The 24,354-nt window shown below is 40.5% G+C and overlaps 1 protein-coding gene across 2 annotated transcripts in view; it reads left to right on the forward strand.

Moving 5' to 3' along the window:
* The first annotated feature begins 4,283 nt into the window (after positions 1-4,283).
* The window catches only part of LOC139939854 (uncharacterized), a 36,036-nt gene continuing 15,965 nt past the window's right edge, over positions 4,284-24,354 (forward strand). The window contains exons 1-11 of one of the 2 annotated variants that reach the window (XM_071936004.1): positions 4,284-4,843; positions 7,358-7,715; positions 9,683-9,805; positions 12,204-12,376; positions 15,797-15,997; positions 17,402-17,505; positions 17,927-18,080; positions 18,539-18,697; positions 19,649-19,834; positions 22,732-22,983; positions 23,359-23,578. In XM_071936004.1, the coding sequence (XP_071792105.1) occupies positions 7,379-7,715; positions 9,683-9,805; positions 12,204-12,376; positions 15,797-15,997; positions 17,402-17,505; positions 17,927-18,080; positions 18,539-18,697; positions 19,649-19,834; positions 22,732-22,983; positions 23,359-23,578 (1,909 nt within the window). In that variant the 5' untranslated portion in view covers positions 4,284-4,843; positions 7,358-7,378. Of the gene's footprint in view, positions 4,844-7,357; positions 7,716-7,992; positions 8,415-9,682; positions 9,806-12,203; positions 12,377-15,796; positions 15,998-17,401; positions 17,506-17,926; positions 18,081-18,538; positions 18,698-19,648; positions 19,835-22,731; positions 22,984-23,358; positions 23,579-24,354 lie in introns of those variants that run through there. The other variant, XM_071936005.1, reaches the window with a different exon arrangement.

Below are 24,354 nucleotides of genomic sequence, written 5' to 3' on the forward strand. Positions count from 1 at the left end.
CGGATCGATGGCGAATTACCGTCTTCACAACATTCGCTGAATGTACGGAAGCGCTTCGTATTGCCCCTCTGACAGAGTGGCGAATGTTCTTGCGAACATGAATATTTGAACTGCGCGTAGAATTCGTCCAAAATGGCGGTTGGATAGTGAATATTTTCATCTCGGTCCCACCTCTCGGTCGGCCCTCTCCTTACCAATAGCTTACGAATATATTACGAATGCTTACCAACGCTTGCCAATGCCTTTACAAACGTTGCAAACGCTTACGCACGCTATACAAACGTTACCAATGCTTACGAAAATCACGCCGAATGACCGTCTTCGCAACATTCGCTGAAATTAACAAACCGAGTTGTAAATTGAGCGAACTTCGAATTTGTTACCAACGCTTACGAAGACACGGCAAATGCTGCGAAGTTTGAGCGATTGTCAAATATGTCCTTCCGATAGCATAATCGCAAGCATATTCGCGTGTGAGAGCAGCATAAAGTGACAGATCTTCGTAAGGACGTGGAGAATTACTTGTGAACGTGGTGAAGTTTGAGCGATTGTTAAATATTTCCGTTCGTAAGCACATTCGCTAGCATATTCTCCCCAGTGTGAGAGTAGCTTAGCATATTCTCCCCAGTGTAAGAGTAGCGTTAAAGGAACACGTTGCCTTGGATCGGACGAGTTGGTCAAAACAAAAGCGTTTGTAACCGTTTTTTATATAATGCATATGGTTGGAAAGATGTTTTAAAAGTAGAATACAATGATCCACACAAGTTTGCCTCGAAATTGCGTGGTTTTCTTTCTACTGTGCGAACTAACACGGTCGGCCATTTATGGGAGTCAAAATTTTGACCCCCATAAATGGCCGACGTGTTAGTCGACGAGGTAAAAGGAAAACCACGCAATTTCGAGGTATGTTTGTGTGGATCATTGTATTCTACTTTTGCAACATCTTTCTACCCATATGCATTTTATAAAAAACGGTTACAAACGATTTTCAAAGACCAACTCGACCGATCCAAGGCAATGTGTTCCTTTAAGAAACCGCTTTCTAAGTTTCAGCGAATGTTGCGAAGTCGGTCATGCGCCGTCGATTTTCGTAAGCATTGGTAAAGCGTGCGTGGATTGGCAGCGTTCGTGTAACAGCGGCGGTCCCAACCCGCCGTACGTGCAAGTGCGTGCTGTCTACTTGCAAAAACGTGGGCAAGATTATGGGATCCGTACGTGGTGAGTACCGCCTCAGTACGGATTTGGGAGCACGCAGACACGACGTAGCACTTTTAGTGCATGAGGAACTTTCTCTGCGTCACCCGTACGGATTCACCCCCAGTACGGGTGAAGTACGGGTACAGTCAATGTGCGCACAACGCACTGACTCCGTGAGTCTTTTTAAGGGACACACCGGCCGAATTGGGCTATTTGGGCTTCAAAATAGACTAAGAAATGAATTCAACGGTCTTCCAGGAATGAAGAAGAACAGTCCCTAAAGAAAATCATCAAATTTGGCCGTTTCTGAGCATTTTAAAACAAAAACGAAGGTCGCGTGATTGTTCTAACCAAAAAGTGGTACAATCACGTGACTTTCCGGGCTAGTTTTTCTTCCAGCGGTCTAAAAGTAACTTACCAAACCAAATTTAAATCTTTCTGTTTTCAAAATTATTAACGAGTAATTGACGAAAAAGATCATGTATTCAAATTATCGCTGCAAAATGTTAATAATGGTGAAAAATCTAACGTAAGATTCGCATTCAAAGAGTCCGTGTAACGGAAGTTTCTTATATGGCCCCACGGCATGGAGCAATCGGAACGTAAGCCTCGGGGCATATCTCGTACCGCACATGCCGTGTCTCGTGTGGGGCTGGAGGCGTAATCCCGGGCGCTTTGAACTCCCCGGCTTGCGGGTCTCGCCGTGAGCTCGGGAGGAGTTGGGAGCCAGACATCAGAGTACATGTTTGTCATCGTTGGTTTGTCAGTCGGTACACCTCGTGTCGAATCCGTTATTTCGGTTTCGTCCGGCTATCGTCTCCGGTTATGGGAGACGATAGCCGGACGAAATCGAAATAGTTCTAGGAGTAGCACGTCGGGAGCATGTACGCCACGATCGCGTTCCAAACTGCATCATGGCTATGCAGTAGTAGGCCTAGTTGGTGCCAGGAATGCTTTATTTATGTGTCACTGTCCCATCATATTCTGGGTTAGTTTTTTTGTGTTTTCTTCGTGACGATCTTTGGATGTACGTCAAGGCACGACTACCTCCATCGTCGAAGGATTTGCCTGATCCGTATATGCTGGTTGTTTATAATTTATGGATAGACTGGATCCTTTGCTGCGTCGCAGTAAAACGCTGCCAGAAACAAAGCACCAGTCTACTTTTGACAGTTGCAACGGCTGGAAATACGTACACGCTGGCCTTTTACCGCTTTTGGGTTTTTTAATATTTTTTCGCTAATTACGTGACATTTTGATGATTTTTTTTACAGCAACCATCTATAAAAGCATTATTAATGATTCTACAGCCCTAAAATGCGTAAACAGTGAGCCGGTGTGTCCCTTTAAGTTTTTCAAACGGTCACTTGCTCTACGGACGGCGCACAATAGACGTGCGTGCTGCGCATGTGATAAGTGCGTGGTCCGTGCGTACTCGGCAGTTCCCCAGTTTAGCTTTCCAATGAGCCCACAAAACTCACGTGGACCGTACCAAGTAAGCACGTGCTCACCACTTACAGCACACGTTGTGCGCACTGATTTCTGCAGTATAAAAAACTGACGGACGAGTGCCATCATTCGTCTCCAAGATGCAGAAGAAGACACACAAGAAGGGGTCGCTGCATCTGCAGCTCAAAAGGCAACATTATATTATTTGTTTGACACAATAAACTTCTACATGTTTATTGACACATGAATACATAAAATTAAATCATGAGTTCAGGGAATGTCCCCAGAGTTCATAAAATTAAATCCTGAGTACCGTGAGTTCAAGTGCTCAAACCAACCGATATTTCCATTGTAGGCGGCCAAGTGGAGAACTATAATAGTCCGCCAATAGTTTCTAAATACATGTACACAATTTGTACATTTTACATGTTATATATTATGGTACAAACATCTTATCATTCATTTTTAAATGTCGAACATGTAAATTGGAGAAAGGAAACTTATTAATGTGTAAAACTTATTTTCACTCTCAGTTGGAGTTCGTCCTAATACCCCCCCCCCCCCGGTCGTTGGGCGAAAAACTCACGTTCATCGCACTTGCACGCACTTACAACATGCGAGTGAGTAATGACACCGTACGTGACCAGCACGTGTAAGTACGGCCTCCGTACTACAACGTGGCAATCGCAAGATGAGCGTACCTTGTAAGCACGTTGTAAACATGTACAACTCACTTACCACGTGCGCAACGTACGATGCACACAACCGCGCACGGCCAGGCGTGGCGCGCGTGCGCCGGTCTGCCCCGGTACGTTCGAATAGCTTTTGACGTCATTCCAGGGGCTCACCCCGGTCAGCCCCAAGTGCCCTGCTTGTGGAGTGGGTCACTTGGGGGCTGGCCCCAGGTAAACGACGTCACTACGAGAGCATTGAGTGGTCGTTCGTTTAGCTCTTGTCAGGGGCTTACCCGAGTGGGCACCGCGGGGTAGATCCAGAGGGAAGCTAAACGAACGCACCCATAGATTGAGCAGGCCCAGGACCTGTTACTGCCGGTCGAGGAGGGGTGCCTGAAAGTTGGCCTACAGCTGAACACAAAAAAGACCAAGGTGATCGAGGGCCTTGACTGGGCCTTACCATTTCCTGGAGGGGTGTTGTGTTGAAAGAAATCATTGAAAAAATATAATGTTTGCATTTATTTTACTTTTGACCATAAGTGTTATTATATGAATAGGTTCTTGATATTTTACCTCGACCTTCTCGGTAAAATTATGAGCTTCGGCTTCTTGCGTAATGTCTCCACTTAGTAGTTTTCTTGTAACAATGGATTTGCTATTTACAGAAGAATAACACTTCAAAAAACACAGCACCGCCTTGTACTGCATGTATTCTATTCAGTTTCCTTATTTCCCCGAGTATGCGGCTAGCTAGTCCCACCGGTCGAGCGTGTGGTAGAAAATGGGCCCGAAACGCGGCTAGCTTTGGCTCGGTAAAGATAATAGGGCCGTGTCCGAATTGGCGACTTCGGCTACAGCTACGGCTAGGGCGCGCGCGTCTGCTATTCTTCAACACTGACAGACGCGCTGATCTAGCCGTAGCTGTAGCTAAAGTCGCCAATTCGGACACGGCCTAGCTCTATAGACCTTTCTTTTGCAACGTCACAGCCCGAATTTTTGCCAACCCAGATTGGAAAACTATGGAAAGCCGTAAGTGCAAATTAAGAAAAGATCGCTATTTTTGGTAACAATGTAACCAAATTTGTTGATTTTGTTAAAAACAAAACAAATAATTATGAGAGGTATTTTATTTAATTGAATGTTTGCAGAAAATGCTGAATTTGGTTAAAACATTTGTTTTTAAGATTTAGTGTTTTTACTAACATTCGGCCGACCATGCCAACCAAGGCGGTTTGTTTATCAACAAAAGAAAGGTCTATGCTCTCACATCACAAGTTGAGGGAAGTTGGGGCGAAACAGTGCGCGACGTACGATTGCGGAATTCAACGATAGTACGACTACGACGTACGATGTGCACTCTCCATTAACTAAGTAGGTCACCCTCCACGGTACAACAACCATGGTCATCATGGAGCTCAGGTAAAATTGTATCGAGACATCAATCAAGTCGTCAACGACAACATTGTTGTCAACAAGTCACTAAAACGACGGTCTCATGCATGGACATGATGGAATGGTCTTAAGTAAGTTATTATTTAATAGTATTAAATCATTGGGTTGTGTGTAGCAGTAGGCCTACTCACTGTAGAACCAGTAACTGGACTGGGGGCGCTGTATTCCTTTTTTCGAAATTTTGACATTCGTCCTTCCTTCCTTCCTGTGAAAAGTGCAGCCTCACATTTCCGTCATCTCATAGTCATACTAATTACTAGCGATAAAATATTAATAATAATAGTCTAAATTGTTTGCTGAGTACCAGCGTAGATGATGTAGATGTAGTTACTTACTGGAATGGGTACCAGTCACTTCGGCACCTTGCAAACTTGACACTCTGCACACTCGGCACCTTGCAAACTCGGCACCCACAAACTCGGCACAGGCACAAATACAAACTCGGCACCCAGTTAAAAAGCGTGGGAGGCCTCAGTATAATTTTATGTAAAAGTTCACTCCCAGTTCACTCCCACATGCCCATAAAAGCTAGATCCTGTGTAGCCCTGGCGGCCTTACACTTTCGTTTTGTACTACAGTGACGTCCTGGATATCAGGGTACATTTCTGGGGCGGAAAATTTTCACAGCTTCATAACTCAAATATTACCTGCAAGAAAGCACCAATTTCAAACGTTGCAACTCAAAGAAACGACAGCTGACTGTAATTTAATCCATAAACGTCCGGTAGCCTATCTTTATGTAGTCCCCAAACGCAAAGGGGATCAATTTAGATGAAAAGTGTTGTTCTGCTATAGCAACTTTGGTTATTAAGAAGAGATCACTTTTTAAAAATAGTACAAATTTAACTTATGAATGTTCAAACTTATTCCCGGCCTAAATTCACAGCAAAACCTTTAATACAAGTTGTGTTTTTGTTGTTTTTGGTCAACAGAGTAATAATGTGCGCAAATAGGGGTGTCGGAACATAGGGGTGTCGGAACATAGGGGTGTCGGAATATGGGTTCAGTTGTCGGAACATAGGGGTGTCGGAATATATGGGTATCGGAACATCTTTAGGGAAATCCCTAATAGGGATGTCGGAATATAGATTGAGTTGTCGGAAAATAAGGGTGTCTTCGGAATATAGGTGTGTAGGACGATAGGTGTGTAACCATTTTGCCATAACCTGGGTTACAAACTACTAACTTTCATAGTATTTTTTAAGTACACAAAGGCCTACGTTAATTTATTTTTAATCGCTTGACTCTGATCGTGGTGATATTGCTTGGTGCCGAGTATGTTTGTTAAAAAAAGGCGGGTGCCGAGTTTGTATAGTGCCGACATTCTTGGTGCCAAGTGGGTGCCGAATTTGCAGGTGCTGAGTTTGCAAGGTGCCGAGTTTGCAAGGTGCCGAGTTTGCAAGGTGCCGAGTTTGCAAGGTGCCGAGTTTGCAGGTGCCGAGTTTGCAAGGTGCAGAGTTTGCAAGGTGCCGAGTTTGCTAGTTGCCGAAGTGTATGGCGATGAATTTCCGAGCTGAGAAATCTTGCACCCCATAGGTTTGGAGTAAAACCAGAAGAAGAGGTCATTAGAACACCTCTCTTATGCTATGACTGTCTCTTCTACAACTTTCACTGGGAGTTTGAAGAGTGATGATGTCAAATTTAATTAATCGCGATTATATCAAATATCGCAATATATTTTCGGCGATATATCGTGAATAAAATAAATCGATATCGCCCAAGCTTAGGTGGCTCATATTACCTGCCAGCTCGTCTACCCAATTCTCCCAATAGGTTGCTACCACTCCAGTGTTGCTTCCATTTCTGTGATTATTTTGCGAAAAGGAGGTAGAATTTTAATTTTTTTCCACAAACATTTCTTCAGTTAGTTCCCTGAATTACGGACGCTTGAACCAAAACAAAGAGGGGCATGTTTTTTACCTGTCACACCAGTTACAGATGCTATATGTGAAATGGTATTTTAGGTGGTAACTTTTTCTTGCAACGTATTTCTGTTGTTCTTAGCTAGTTTTTGTGTTTAAGCAGCTCTATGAGTTTAGGCCTCGGAGTGCCCCTGAGTCATGCATGTTGAAGAGAAAGCCAATCTGTGCTCTGTTTAAATCTTTGTTTTCTAACATATGTCTGCTGAGACCATTCTCAAAGGAACTGGACACCTCTGGTAACTGTCAAAGACCAGTCTTCTCACTTGCTGTATATATAAACATATTCATAAAATAACAAGCCTGGGAAAATTTGTACTCAAGTTGCCTTTGAAGTTGCCAGAGAACAATGGAAGAAAAAACTCCACTTGTCACACAAGTTGTGTGCTTTCAGAAGCCTTGAACTTGAGACCCCGAGACCTCAGCTGAGGTCTCTTGTTAAATTCAAATATTTCAGTTAGGAATTCCTTCTTTCTCAAAAACTATGTTACTTCAGAGGGAGCCGTTTCAATGTTTTATCAACAGCTCTCTGTTGCACGGTTAAAAGAAAGTTTTTGTGCTAACAATTATTTTACATAATTAACATGAATGTCCCGTACCTTTAAAGACATTTAACGGGTAATACATACAAATTCAACCCTTCTCCCCCTTTTTCTTTTTTTACAGAACCTGATTGTTTGGACCTCGATGTGCAATGTATCACTTAAAAATGTGTTTGCCCTGGATGTTCTTGTACCCATGACATGTTTCCTGCTATCTGTTGTGCGTTCATCCAAGATGGTAGAAGCTAACCTGGTCCTGTGCAATGTATTCTGGCGTGCAAATCTCACCTGTAACTCTTACGTCCATGGTGATCCAAAACTCAACTTTGATGAACTTTGGCCTAATGAATTACAGCTTTCAAGACTACTAGAATGTCTGTTTAATGATGGTTTTCGGCTTCAGGCATTGGCATATAGCAAATATGCAATACAATGTGGATCATTAAAGATGCTGAAAGTGCTACTTAAGAAAAAATATATTGGTAAGTACTGTAGAGTTATGATGCTTTGCTAAAGTGACAAGACAATGTATTTACTACCTGCTACGTACTAAAACGATTTAGCATCGCTTATCACCCGAAGTTGCACACAAGGTCATGTTAGAGATGTTGTTGGAATAATAAGGAAAACCATTTATTGAGGAACAGAACTTCTTCTTTTTTGTGCATGCTTGCTGAACTTGCTTTGAAAATAAATGTTTCTCATAGACCTTCTGATTGGTAGATGTGGTGGGTGTGTTTTTATTCCTTCATTTTTCAGGGTGCCCTTGCAGTCGGGTGCATCGCTGGTGTACTGAAGGTCAAAAACAGCATCGAACATAGTAAAGTACCTTGTTGACACCCAGCTTAAATGGTACCGGTACATGTAAAATCTGATGCCTTGTCATCCATGACTTGGGAAAGTGCATCCATTGCAAACCTCGAAATCCATAGTGTTGTAACTTACACAGCAACTGTTGATATGGAAACCGGTCAAAGGCTTTGGCAAAATCCATAATTCACAGCATCAATTTGTTCGTGCAGTCACGAGGAGCTGTGTCTCATGAGAACATCCAAGGCAGAACCCATATTGGACATACCAACAAAGATATTATTGGTACTTAGCGGTCCGCTTCACTAAATGATGTGCTTGCATGCCTTGTTACTTAAAGATTAAAGTGGTGGATACTGGTCTGTAGTAAGGTGGGATTCTTTTATCACCCTGCTTAAATATGGGAAAAATATGGTGAATGCTCTATGTTCCAACATCCCTGTGTTCCCACATCCCTATGTTCCGACATCCCTATGTTTCGACATCCCTATGTTCCGACATCCATGTGTACCGACACCCCTGTGTTCCGACATTCCTATGTTCCGACATCCCTATGTTCCGACATCCCTATGTTCCGACATCCATGTGTACCGACACCCCTGTGTTCCGACATCCCTGTGTTCCGACATCCCTATGTTTCGACATCCCTATATTTCGACATCCCTATGTTCCGACATCCATGTGTACCGACACCCCTGTGTTCCGACATCCCTATATTCCGACATCCCTATATTTCGACATCCCTATGTTCCGACATCCCTGTGTTCCAACATCCCTATGTTCCGACACCCCTGTGTTCCGACACCCCTGTGTTCCGACATCCCTGTGTTCCGACATCCCTGTGTTCCGACATCCCTATATTCCGACATCCCTATATTTCGACATCCCTATTTTCCGACATCCATGTGTACCGACACCCCTGTGTTCCGACATCCCTATGTTCCAACATCCCTATGTTCCGACATCTCTGTGTTCCGACACCCCTGTGTTCCGACACCCCTGTGCTCCGACACCCCTGTGTTCCGACATCCCTGTGTTCCGATACCCCTGTGCTCCGACATCCCTATGTTCCGACATCCCTATGTTCCAACGCCCTATGTTCTACTGTTGGAACATTAGTCAATAAAATATTAGTCAGATAAACAAGATTGCGGCGAGTGTATAATTAGATTGCAGCGATTACATGTGTATGCTCGAGCACCAACTGTTCAAAAACCTTATAGTTAGTTTCCCACAGAAAGAATGGCCAGAAAACCTTCCACAATATTCTCTTGGTATTTAAAGCAGTCAGCTGGTTGTATGTAACAGTATCAGGCATTCAACTTTTCAGCTGATCAGCTGCTTGAATTGTAACATACATAACAACACTGCAATCTTATTCTATACTCGCTGCAATCTTGAATATCTGACTGATTAATATTTGATTGATTTCTTCAAATTTTGTTTGTCAGCTGTGCCATTGAACATTTTTAAACACAGCACAAAGTTTTACTATCCATAAACGTTATGCCTGGTTCCATGTTTCAGATGATCTGCAGTTGCACAAATACCTGATTTACCAGAAAGTTAACTTGTTTAAGGTTTGCAAGAAAAAGGTCATAATGCTGTTTGATTTTCTCCTGATTTATGTTTGACACAGATATAAAAGATGTTTTCAATGATGGAAAAAGTTTGCTGCACATTGCATGTGTTTCATCAAACACCAAGGCAGTTGCATGGTTGATTAATGAAGGTATTTCCCTCAGAACACTTGACAATAATGGTAAGCAAACTAATGCACTATTCCAATAGAACTTAAAATCGGCCTCTGTAGTAGACCAAATGTACACCCAACCCTCTCTTACCTCCCCCTCCCCCTCCCACCTTTCCTCTCATCACTACGTGGTCTTGTAGTGTGCACCCTCATACATTCCCCAACTTTAATGTTAAGCCTCTTCCTTCCTTCCTGTAAAGTGCAGCCTCACATATGTGAAGATAAGATTCACTGCGTGTTTTGGTATGCATCCAAGAAAGAATTAGTCAGACATGGTGTCTAGTCTGGAAATATGTACAGATAGTGCAAGTTGAACTGATGAGCTACTTAGATGGATGAGCCTTAAGTGCAAGCTTAAAGGCGTCTACTGCTAGGCTATTCCAGTCCTGGATGGTACGTGGGAAGAAGGAGTTAGTCAACACTGTTGATTTGGTGTGAGAGATAACAAAGCGGGATTTGTGACCTCTGGTTGATGTAGATAGATGGATGAGGTACTGGTTCCACTCAATGTTGATGAGACCATAACAGATTTTGTACATCATAGCCAGGCGACTGCTAGTGCATCGGTCCTGTAGGGATTGCCAGTTTAGTTCCTGTAGAATAGCAGAGACACTTCTTGTCCTGTCGTATATCCCTGTGACAAAGCAGGCTGCATTGCGTTGGACTTGTTCCACTTTCTTTGAGCTGCACTGTGTGTGGGTGTCCAATACAAAACTAGGTACTCAACTGTTGGTCTTACAAGTGTGTTGTATGCAGATTCCTTGATCTTGTGACTGCAGTGCCTGAGATTTATTACAGGCTTGGGTGGAATTAGCTTTTTTAGTGATTGTGTCGACATGGGCATTGAAGCTTAGATGAGAGTCAAAGGTAATTTGCTGAATACTCATGTAGAACTTCTTATGTGTGACCATGGGCGATGCAGGAGACTCGGATGGGCCCGCGCTTGTTGGTGATTTGGAGCACATTGCACTTCTTAGCATTGGGCCTCATCAGCCGCTTTGACTCGCAGTCTTGGAGGGCATCAAGATCTTTTTGGAGGCTGGTCGTGTCATTGAAGGATGAGATGCTGCTTGTATATAATTATGCTGTCTTCAGCTAACAGCCTAGTTGTTGAGTGTTGGACACAATTAGGAAGATCGTTGATGATGATCCCTGTGGTACTCCTGATGTTACATGTGAATCAATGCTTTTCTGACCATCAGCTGCAACGAACCTGGGACTGTTTAAGGGACTACATAATTAAGGGCACCAAGCTTCTTGTTTCTACTGCCAGCTGGTACGCTTTTCACAATGTCATAGATGTATTTGTTGTATGCATTGAGCAGGTCTTCTGTGTATCTCTCTTTAGACCTCGGAAGCGGGCCCAGTCCTTGTCTCTGTTGGTTCGACTAGCTTTCCTGTAGGCCCTTGCTTACATCTAGAAGCATGCTATGTGTTGGAATTAAACCAGGGTTTGTTGAGTCTGTTTGAGCCTTGTTTGGAAGGAACATAAGCATCAATGACATGAATCAGTTTATGGTGGTTGGCCTTGTGAAGATCTTCAACTGGAGTGGTGGTAGAAAACTCAGGGGTGAGTTGAGTTGACCATTCCTTTATTCTCACGTCCATGAATACCATGTCATGGTCACTCAGCCCTGGTACGTAGGCCAGAACATTTCTTGACAAGTGAGGGGCAGTTAGTTATGATGACAGACACCCAAAATGTTATTACCTCTGGTAGGAAAATCAATCATCTGCTCGAGACCAGTTCTATTGAGGGCTTGCAAGAATGACTCATTGATTGTAGTCCTGTACTGATGGGACTTGATGCTGTTAGTAGCCCAGTCAATATCAGGGAGATTGATATCCCCAGCTATCCAAATTGCAGCATCAGGATTGTTCAGGCAGATATCAGAAATGGCACTGGTAAGATCATTCATGTGATCGATGCTGCAGTTAGGTGGGCGGTAAAGAGAAGCTACAATTATTGATTGATTGCCGTTGATGATTTTGGCAGCTATGAAATCATTGTTATAGCACAGTTACATAATTTCATTTTTGTAGGTTGCTCTCTTCTCCAGTTTGGTTTAATCTGCTCAAGATTCCTGTTCCCCCTTAATGATCAATGGTTCATGGTTCTTGGAGTTTGCCATGCTTGTCCTTCTGCATGTTTTCTTCATCCCCAACCCACTCTGTAGTGAACATTTTCTCATCTGTCCAACTGGTCATGAGAAGTCTGGATTTTAGGACATCTTGCTGATTGTGAAGGATGGGACTGTTGACAAGAGGTGAACAACAAAACATCAAAGGTAGATGCATCTTGCTGCTAAGAAAGGAGAAACATTTATAAAAGAGTTATGATAGTGATACTTACCAAACTGACTGACCTATATAATTTTGTAATTTGTATGGTTAATGGTTTACTTAGGACGAACACCAGATCAACTGTGTTTCTGTTCAAGTACAAGAAAGGAGTTGCCATCTCGGTATCACACACTAAAAATGACCAAAAAGCAAGTGGCTGCTGTAGAGGACATTGAGAGAATTTTTGAACTAGTCAGAGATCCTACAGCTTTTGAAGATCTTCAGATAATGTTACAGGTACAGTTTTAACCTTTTAAAGTACATCAATTTCATTACATATTTATTTTAGGGCACTCCACTTCTAAGCTAAGCGCTTTGTCTAACTGGCATATAACAACGCTCACTATCATTTGTACCAATTTTGGTCGTCATAGATGCATTGTGGTTTGGGTTGGACTAGTTAGTCATAACTGTTGTGGAGATCGAATACCCTATAGTCTTTGTTGTGAGTGTATCTTCCACATCTTGTGATCCTGATGGCTTCCCTGAGCCATCTATTGATTCTTTGGCTTGTAAGTGGCACAGCGTTTAAGCCGCAGCGGGCACTGCACTCACAGAGGGGCCTTAATAAATTGTCATTATAAAAACATGTAATGTGCACTTGAGCCCGTTTCACACGAGCTTTCTAAACCATGGTCGTTGGGAGCGAAATCACATTCCCGTTATATAATCACAAATTTGCGTTGTGTGAAATGAATCCGTGCGATGAAATCACCACGGACCCGCATAATAATCAACCGGGATCAAGACCTCCTCCAAAAAATCGCAACCCTGTTTAGAATCGCCGGTTCACTCGTGTGAAACGAAACACAGTAGATGACAAACGTCCTCGATGATCGCACAACGATCATGCATGCACAAACCATGGGGTTCCATTTCTTTATGCACAAACCTATAAGCAGTACACGTCATTACCTGATGGAGAAAGTTTGTATATTCCACATCCAACAAAATGGTGTCGGCAGCACAAATTGAAAATTAGTTTATTTTATTTAAATTATTGCTTTCCTCAAAGTTTGTTTCTATAACCAAGAAGCTTCCTATGAAGAAAGCCTTGAATCTGGCTTTTCCGCTTGCAATTTCAAACAAAATGCTTTCGATACATTCATCTTTGGAGTCGGGATGCTGAAAAATCGTTTATTTGTCATCGTTTTGTCAGTTTCCTTAACATCCAAACGGCTTGACGTTGCAAAACACGTACCGACTACCGAGTGTCATTTTGATTGCATCAAAAACGAGAAACAAATGTAGAAACACGTGCGCAGATAGACTTGACAGTCAGTCCTTTTTTCGTTCAACGAAAGCATACATATTGCGCGCACTGCACATACAAAACACAAGTAGGACTTTTCCTTACTCTATTACAGGAGGTTGTGAGAATTTGGTTGTGATCAATCGCTGTACAATTGAAGCCCATGTATTTCGCTGCAAACTCTCCACAAATGCATACTCTGGCGACGTCAACATCTAGCAAGGGTATAATCTGATCGAGAACAACACTCTGAGCGTCTTTTAATGCACGCAACTAATAATGGTGTGGACGCAAACCCTCTCGCTTATCCCTCAATTTTTTATTCAAATTTACACGGAACTGGAGAACACATTATTTGAAGGTGAAAAATCCGGAAGATTCTTATGCCTGAAAAACACATTTGTGCGCCAAAAAATGATCGATGGTAACCTAAAGCAAATACATGTCATTACACGCGACACTGATGGAGCGCCAGCGAACTGATAAACAACACACAGTGCGATCTCACATAAACAAGGGACGTCGGGAACGCAATGTGCGTGATCGTGTGAATGTTGGTCATGAAATCGCAAACAACCTTTGTGACAAACAACTGGCACCCACAACAAGGGACGTTCAGCTTTAAGATAGTGATAGTAGAAAGCTTCCTTTAAAATATTATTTACTGAGGTGCTGTAGTTTTTGAGAAATGAGTAAAAAAGTAATTTTTGTCTCAGTTTTAGCAAGTAAAATTGTATTAAAGCCATTATAAACTTTCGGTATATAAAAAAAAAAAAAGTTCACAGATTTACAAATAATTTACAGGGTTTACAGAAGGTAATGGTGAAAGACTTCTCTTGAAATATTATTCCATTAAATGCTTTACTTTTTAAGAAAACATTAAAACAATATAAATTCTTGTTAGCGAGAATTAAGGGTTTATTTTAAAATAATAATAATAATAATGATATTTAAAATTTATATTGCGCCCCTTACATACGAAATGATCAGAGGTGTAGAACACTTGTTAAAAAGCACAGAGTGGAAGAAAAAGACAAAGAAAAAAGACCAGGCCAGTGCCCAAACAAAAGTATGGGGATACGTTTGTCCCGCCAACAGAGAACTAATTAATTACTTATTACATACATGTAGGCCTATCTCTGCTGGCATCGGTAATGTTTTGACCTTTCAGGAGACAGACGCCTCTAACCCTAACTATGCTAAAATTCTAAACTAACTGGCAAGGTGACCATAGAAGAAGACATAAAAAAGCTAAAAAGCAGTATTAAAAAGATAGGTTTTTATATTATATTTAGTTTCCAGCCAGTAAGTTTCCCTTGTGGTTTATATTGATATTACATTTAAAAGCAACAATAAATATAAAGACGATGCCAAGAACCCAGCAAAGATTAAACGGATACAAATAAACAAACACAGGAGAGAAAAAAAAACAGTGGCGGCTACAGAACAGCGCCCTCTTTAAACACATGTCATGACATGGCGAAATGCGCGGAAACAAGAATGGGTTTCCCCATTATTTTCTCCCGACTCCGATGACCGATTGAACCTAAATTTTCACAGGTTTGTTATTTTATATATAAGTTGTGATACACGAAGTGTGGGACTTGGACAATACTATTTACCGAAGGTTGTAATAATTTGCAAGGGATCACCAGTGAAAGTCATAATTGACACGAGCTTGGTATGGGGTTTGAGTTTCGCGACTCCGCGACTGAAAAGATATGCTGGGATTTTTTAACATTTCGTCAGAACCGTCTCGTCACACAGACCATGTTTTTTTCTAGAAATATTTAACAAACGATCTTTCAAAAGTGTCTGCTTGTTGTTGGTATTCAATATTAACACATTTGCAAATACTATAAGCTTCCCAGCGTATATGTAAGTCAGACATTTTTTTCTTAGGGTCAAAATCAGCGTATAATTCATGGCATATAAGCCAAAGATTACACAGTCATCAATTACTGTGGCATTGTCCAATTTTTACGGTGTGATTGGTGGCCACAAGTGGTTGGTAACTGCAAAACTATGTTGCTCGGTAATTAAAAAAATAAGTATTTTATCGTTATTTTAACTTGTGGTACATTGTATGTACTTCAGTTGGCAGTCATACCACTTGCTCTTTCATCGGGATAAACTATAGAAAGGATTGGGGTAATTTGTTCTTGTAAGTCAACTTTTGACTTCTGATCACTCAGTAGCAACACTTAAAACATATTCTAAGTAATTTGAAATGTCCATGTTGTACACAACTTTAAACATCTTCACGGTATTGAGTATTTCAAAAGAAGAATACTGTACTATTTCATTAATGAACTAAGTGTGAACTGACCTTACAAATGCATGTAATGATGTACTTGTATGTAATCAAAGTTACCTTTGCTTTTAATTTTTGTTAAACCTTTCAGACACTTGAATTTGATGTTAATAACAACAAGGATCGTAATGGAGATTTACTTGTTCATATCGCTGTTCAACAAGGAATGTCTCATTTGGCTGTCATCATGAATCTTGTTTTAGTACATGAGGCTGATGTGGAAGCAGTAGATCACAATGGTTTGACACCTTTATGTATAGCTGCCAAGCTTGGCTATGAAATTTTAACAGAGGTAGGTGCATACAGTCTGTCTGTTAATCTTGTACAATAAGCCTTTTGTAATCATTATTAGTGTGGATTTCTTACTACCAGTGCATACATATTCACAATTTTCTTTTTAAGGGCTGATGGGACAGGCAACATCCAAACACCTAATTGTGATTGTTTCAGTCTTTTTTCTTTGTATAGTTTAACTTATTCTTATTGATGAACTTTGTCCACAAGCAATGCAATGCAAAGCTTGCATCGCCTTGAAACATGAATCATTGGTACCACATAATGAGTAATTTGTGATGTCATAACAATGTCATTGGTTGTTGAATAACTTAAAAATAAAAGTTTATGTTTTCAAAAAATCCTAATTCCAGAAGCAATAAATCTGTATGTATCTTCGAAGAGGTCTTTAAAAATATACCCAAATTTTTGCTAATTAAGTATGTCCTGTTTGCTAGCATAAGACAGTACAGTTAGAGCAGAAAATTACAGAAATCATCTTTTTTTTAAACAGTGTCAACATGACATCATCAAGCATTCCTTGCTGTCACCTTAAAGGCATATATGCAGTTTACAATTTTGAAAATTAAGTAAATATTTTTTCAGGCCTTTTAATCCTTTTTACAAATAAAATAAGTTTTTATGGATGTCTTAAAATATGCAAAAATACATCAAATCAATTTGATAAAACATTAAATAACTTACTTTATACATGTACCTCATTTTGGTAATGATGTTTGTGATATAGTCACAAGAAGCATTCATTCATTCTTTCTTCAATGAATGTTCCAATTTTCATAGCAGCCAACCATACCAGGAGACACATGGCAAACCCCTCCCCTTAGCGAGGAGGGTACTAGTATACAAATATTGACTGCTTCGAGTGCTATGGTTAAAACTCCGCAAAGCGGAGGGAAAATAGAACGCTACGGGGATCACCGAGGGAGTCATAGTTTTTAACCATTGCACGAGTAAAAGCAGTCAATATTTGTTTTATAACACCCCAAACATTTCTATATACTGTACTATTATTATTAAGTTACAGACCTGAATGCTACAATCCACGGACGACGCGAATACAGATTGCAAACACTTTTACTGAATGTGTTGCATGTAGTGTCGTGCAATCGGAAATGGTTACAGACTATTAATTTATCATCCTCGTACACGCAACAGACGTCTGGGTACTGCACGCCGTGTGCTAGTCGGACTAGCGCATGGCGCCATGTGCTAGTCTTCGGACTAGCGCATGGCAAACCGACGCACTATCACACGGCCGTTGTCTAGCAAAACTAAGACATGTCATGTGACGCGCTCTAAACCAATGAGCAGGCAGAATACTTGCAAGGGGTGTTATAAGATCTATTATGTGTATTACACAACACACAGGGGTACGTACATTAAACCTGTGTTTGCATTACAGGTTTTGGTCTGTGTATTGGGTGCTGATCCAAACGCCTACAGTATCTGGAATCATTGGACGCCTCTTCATTATGCAGCAAAAGCCAATTATGTATCAATCATTGAGTAAGTGTCTAGTTTAAGAGTCTCTGCGTGTAAGAATGGCAGTAATCACTTACATGTATCAAAGTTTCAGCCAAACAACCCTCTTAAAACGGAAAGTGTATTCCTAGTTAATACAAAAATGTGCTCCGAGCTCATCCCAACAGAAGGAAAAGTTGTTTTTAAACCTCCAGTTTGGCACACAACAGAATTAAGCGGATAAAAATCCTTGGGATCTTGTTGGCTCGTTTTATAATCAAGTCATTCATGCGATAACCAGTTTAACCGCTAATGACATGAAAAGTGTCTCAGGTTTACAAAATGCCAATAAAGTATAGCAAATAATTGTTTGTATTCCACTCATACTTTTGTGATGACAATAGAGTGAGTACTTTAAATTATGGTTCCTTATAAATTTCAAATTTACATAAAATTTGCTTTTAAGATGTCTTGCAAGGAGAGGAGCAGATATGAATGCGGAAGACAGGTTTGGGTTCAGAGCTGATGATACTACCAGGATGGTTGCTCAACATACTAAAGACCTTATTAAGAACCTGCGGTTTCTACGTGGCCAACACCTTACCTGCCTCACTAAACACGTAAGAACTGTTATTCTGTAAATTCAGAAGGTTCATTCTAATTTTGTATTTGTGATGTCACTTTTTGTTGAAAGATTGAGCATTAAATTCTCCTTTCTCACCTGGTGCGAATAATTTCTGCTCATCTTCAGGAGAATGCTGGACTGCTGCTGGTGGTGGTGGTTGAGCTTAAAGTCAATCGAAAAGAGCATCCTCTAGTTTGTTCTTGTACCACAATTGCTTTGAGTCAATGTTAGCCCAAATAACTTGAACTATTTCTTTGGCTACAAATGGCTCTTAGTATTGGTGTGATAGATATAATATTTCTTCACTTCAACTGAAGCAGGCTTATTAGCTCATAATTATTGACAAAAAAAAGAACTGAAATCCACCATAACTAACAATTATTGAAAAGCTTTACATGTATTTCAAGTTAAATTTTATGTTATAATTGATAAGAAGTTTTTTATTTTCCCCAGGGCAATTTGAGCCCAGGCATCATTCGGCCGTTGGATATGTTCTCAGTTGACAGTGAAGGTCAAACTCTAGTGATGGCAGCTGCTCAGATGAACCGATGTGATAATCTTATGGTGCTATTACATAATGAAAGATGTCCTATTGATGCACAGGAAACAAAGGTTGGCTTATGCTTGATTAGAGAGTGATGGAAGTCATGTTGAGCACCCACTATTGTGAATAAACCTTTATGGGGTGCACATTTTAGGGTTGCCCTTGGAGAAAGACGTTTTAGGGTTGTTTTAAGGAGGTGAAAGGTCACAGGTCAAGGTCAGAGTGATGAGTTAAGGTAACGATAGCTCTAGGAACTTGAATGAACTCGACACGAAAAGCAGAGTCATATTTACAAATCCATGAACAGGCATGAAAAGCTTCCGGGCTAAACTGGAATTTGTTTTTTTTGTGGGTTTTTTCAAATTTGTGGTCTTCAAGATCAATGTGCATTTGAAATGAAATTTAAATGTTGTTGTGCTGTCAAAATTCAACTGTGTCTTGCTTGCAAAATCATTTGTCATACTATGTCATAATCTTACACACCTATCAATTATAAGACACACTACTCGACCCCCGGGAAGGGTGCGTCACTGAAAATGGTAAATGAAAACAAGTGTATTCACAATTTTTGTCTCCAATGGTTCAACTTTACACGAAGGCATCGTTGCAGAGCGGCAGTACCACACGTTCTGTCGTTCTGTACAAAGAAATCTAATTCTGATCGTTAATCGGCCGTCCAGCTGGAGGTCTACTATCTTTTTCCACTTGTTAGACGGGGGCATTGTCAGGGTATTCTTTTGTTACTCTGCGGTTTTGCGGGTCGTTCGAGCTCCTTCTATTCCTTCCTCCATTGTCTTACTTAGTCACCAGCCAAACATCCATGTTTCTTGTTTACAAACACTTAGTTTCTAGTTCTTTTATTGTGTCTTTATTTACTTCTTTTAATTTTTATTAATTGGTGATTAATTATTCATCAGTTTTATTGTTGAGCATAAAATTCAATCCTGGTAAAGTGTTCATCTTAACCTATCACCAAAAACGCCTTCAATGTCTCTCTTTCTTTTGAATGTTTGTTGTAGAATGGCCAGACAGCTTTATCATTAGCAGCTATGTCAGGGAAAGCAGATGCTGTTCAAACATTATTGAGATACGGTGCACATCCTGGCATTGGGGACATGTGCGGAATGACACCTCTACATCATGCATGCCTGAATACACATGTACAATGTGTACAGGCTATAGTCAATGTAGCATCCGGGCTTACAGTAAGTTACTTTTTATGTATCTTACATCTGTCATTTGTCTTTCTTGTGTCATACATGTATGTTATGTTTTCCTTCATTTATTAACCCATGTCTTTTTAAGTTACTCCTTTTAATTTTCTTGTTTGAACCTTAGAATATTTAATACAATTATAGATGCTGTGAAGCTCTGAAAACAATGAGCATGTATAACCCATACATCACCTGCCATGTACAAACAGTCAACAGTCAAACGAATGCAGTTAGGCACATTTTATGATGGATAGGTTACAACAAAAACTACGGCAATTTGAAACGGTTAATTCTATTACAGAAAATATGTCACCTTCGATACCTACAAATGCATTTTAGTGTGCAAGCGCAAGCAAATCAACTGAACAAAAACAAAGCACCCCTCCTTGCACTGCAGGTCCCAAGTGTACACACGTAATACGCCCTTCTTTTACAGTGCCAATAGTGTCAAGTTGTTTTCTCTCAACTCCTGAATTCAAAAAAACATAGCGTAACACACAATATAGGCAAGCAGTCCAGTTTCCGGACCCCTTTGTACGATGTCAGAATCGACTAAAGGAAAGGAAAACCATAACAGAAAAATGAAATGTGGATGCGGTGGTCTTCCCTTGACCTTGGAGTTTGATGTCCATGCAACATGTCAGAGATGTCGCGTTTGTTCCAAGGAAAAGCCCTGTGGGGTCTTCTCTGGCTGGTCTGCCGCAGAATCAGAGATTTTTTTATTGGAAGGTTTTTCTGGCCTGGTTCATGTAGGACAGTCTGGCACAAAACATTCCATGTTTCAACTAAGAATCTCCTAGATTCAAGATGTTTTCACCAGTTCCCCCACTGAACGTCAACATGTCAAGGTCGAACAGTGGCGCTTCGGAAGATTTGTTATCCTCAAGTCGTGCTTATGATCGTTCGATTTCCTCCTCTGCGTAACAACAGCTTTATCTACAACGTCTTTCCTCCCAAACGTTACTTGCAAGTTTCAGTTGACACATCCTTTCATTGGCCCTTACCTTTTCACCGCCGATTGTTAATTTTGCCTGCTACTTACCCACAGGAACGTCCACCAGATAACAGAGGTTTTTCTCGCTGTGACGTTCACCCATCACCGCATAACGCAGATTTTTCTTGCCAACATTTCCAAGGTGACGTTTGGCACCGATCCAAGTTTCACGCTACCGCTCTAGAGGTTCTCGTTCCCTGTGTTGTTCACTGATAAGACTGTTGGTCACCTGTGGACGATCTCCGATCACCCAGATGTTTGTCTCCCTTTATGAATCCTCTTGAGCTCCAGTGGGGTGAGATCTTGATGTAGTGGAGCCTGGGAACACTTCAATGCTAGGAACATATCTGCTCCTGAGAGCATCCATCATTTATATGGACAAACAGGTTTTCTGTGAGCCCAAACGCTCCACCTGAACCTTGTTCTCCCACTCATGAGCTTGATCAAAGTAACCACAGATAATTAATTGTATGTAGTCTTGGATATGCTTGGGATGCAACTACTAGGGATTCCATTTTGTCTTGGTTGAGTTTCAGTTTATTGACAGTCATCCAGGTTTGAATGTCTTTGACCACATGTATCAGCTTGGAGGGTGCACCTTGGTGTTATAAGCTGTCATTGAGTCTTGAGATGTTGGTATGTCCTGGTATGTTGTATTGTTACATGTATGTGTAAACTTGAGCATTGCATGATACATAAACAGAACAAAAACAAAAAATTGAGTCTTGGAACCTGGATCACATGTGAGATATATTTATATGTCGTCAGCATACATCATGTACATGTGATAGTTAATATCGTGCTCTGGAAAGATATTGGCAATCGGTTGCAGCTACAAAGGGAATAGGGACTGTCCCCTTTGGGACTCCATACTCAAGTTTAACCTGTAGATAATTTGAGTTGTTAATGGCAATGGAGCATGTCCTGTTCTAAAGATAGGACACAGACCACTGTAAGGCAAATCCGGAGAGTCCAAAATGGGTGTGAAGTCTTTCCGTTAGAATGGCATGGTCCAGTGTATCAAATGCTGCTGATAGGTCATTGGACAACAGGAAGGTAGCTTTCTTGTCGTCCAAGGCGCATGAAATGTCATTCTGTAAAGATAGTAGAGCTGTTTCAGTGCTGTAATTCTTTTTATAGGCAGACTGTCTTGGGTTTATCAAGATGATTCAGGTCGATATATTCATGCAGTTGATGAGCAACAACTTTCCCCAAGACCTTAGCGGGAAAGTGAATATTGGAGATTGGCCTCTTTTTATAGGCAGACTGTCTTGGGTTTATCAAGATGATTCAGGTCGATATATTCATGCAGTTGGTGAGCAACAACTTTCCCCAAGACCTTAGCGAGAAAGTGAATATTTGAGATTGACCTATAGTTACAAATGCTGTCTTTGTTCAATGATTGTTTCATGAGAAAAGGTGTAGTAATAGTTGCTTGACCAAAACAGGAAGGGAAAGTACCACTTTGCAGTGACGAGTTAACAGATGCCACAGAGTTCTAACAAACTAAGAATTTTGCACTGTTGTAATTCTCAAACTCTATTCTACATCATATAATTAAAAATTGACGCTTAATTGGACCTTAAAAACTCATCACAAAATTAAATATCAACATCAAGATCACGCCTGAACAATGACATGATGACACATTAGGTGTTGATTAAATTAATTCAAAGTTTAATAATATGTGAACTCTTGAACCACTAGATGAATTTTACAATCATCAGAAAGGACTTTGAAAACTGAACTTGTAATACGCTCATGTTATTCCAATTTTACCATCTTGTTTTCTGATTCAAACCGGAAGTAAAAAGAAAACTGTTCGAAAGCCTTAACTTCAGATTGAAAGGTTTATTGTTTGATAAATTTTTTGTTTGTTTTATTTCTTTAAAAGGGACTTGCGAAAGCTGTCGGATATACAGATGAGCCTGAAATATGCAGTATTATAAAAGAAGCAATGAAACGCAGGCAGAAGACAATAGTTAATCCAACACTTTTTGAATGTGCAATGAATGGGGATGGTGATCGTTTGTACAGTACATTGGAAGAAGGTGATGATGTAAATCCTTTGACAGGTACAGGAGACTGGCCATTATACATGGCTGTTGGAAATGGTTACCTCAAAATCCTGCAACTTCTGCACATGGTAATTCAAGTTTTGTCGTTTTTCTCATTGGTTGCATACTAGGGGTCGTTGTTTTCATTTGTAGGAACTTCATGAATTCAATCAAATCAAGCTTATCATTGATATGTTTATGCTGATCTTTGGCCCAAAAATAAATGATGCAAATTGCTGTGAGTTAGATTTAGTTGTTAATTTTTAGGGTATGTATGATATGTAGCAGTATCAGAACAAATGCCATTCAGATTATTATATAGAAAAACTTGTCAGAAAGGACAACTGCTCAAAATGTCAAACATGAAAGTCACTGGGGGTGGGGGAGTTTCTTCTGAAGTTCAGTAGGGTAACATGAAATAAATGTTGTGTTTATTAAATGGAGATAATGTCTTGTATGTACAGAATGGAGGAGACATCTGCAGACATCATCAGACAACTGGTTCAACTGCTCTTCACATGGCCTGTTCCAGGGGCCATTATCACATTGTTTCTTACATTCTAAAGGTCTCCAAAATCAACAATTATTTGACAAGCTTGGAAAGTGAATCCTGTGTTAAACAGTGGGATATCAATGCAGTTGACTTGCAAGGTCAGACAGCTCTCCAGGTTGCTGCAGAGAAAGGTTTGAATTAGATTAATCTATTTTGTGTGTGCACAGTAGTAAATCCAAGGGGTGGGAGGAGGCATACATATTCACAACTTTTTCGATAAGGGGAATGGCCCAAATGATCATCTCCAGATGTTTGTAGAGTGTTTGTAGAGTGTTTGTGGAGTTTTAAGAGGACAAGTGTGAGATTTTGTTTGTGAGCTACAAGCCGTAAGATTTTAAAACACTGCAAAGTGAGGTGGTCCACCATGTTGATATATTTATTTATTTTTTTTTGTTACAAAGAATTGAATTTTCACACAAGCAGAAGTGCTCGATTTCATTACTTTTTTTCTTTTAACAGGCAGCAATGACTTTAAAGCTAATTAGTTTAAACAGGTGTTCAGGTTAGGCTTGCCAATTATGCTGGGCTGGCGTGTTTCTCTATATAATAATAACAAAAATAATTGTATTAATAACAATAGTGGCTTCTTATATAGCGCGCATATCTGTCACTCAGTGACGCTCAAGGCGCTTCTTCAGTTTGTTCGTGCAACGATGTGGAACTATGCTTGAATCATGAGATCACCTCCTTTTGCTTAGCACCGTGTAATGGTTTTATACAAGGTGCTGTGGCACAATGTGCTACCAATCAAACCAGGAACACCTGGGTGAACCCCTTCTCTTTTGCAATAACTGCACTGGGTTAAAAGACTTTAATAGAAGGAGTCAAATGACTTTGTTGATTTTAGGTTTACAACTAAAGGATATTTTTGTTTAAAAAGATTACAAAGCAATACATGTGTAAGTCT

Source organism: Asterias amurensis, chromosome 7 (genome assembly GCF_032118995.1).
Source record: "Asterias amurensis chromosome 7, ASM3211899v1".
Taxonomy (NCBI): Eukaryota; Metazoa; Echinodermata; class Asteroidea; order Forcipulatida; family Asteriidae; genus Asterias; species Asterias amurensis.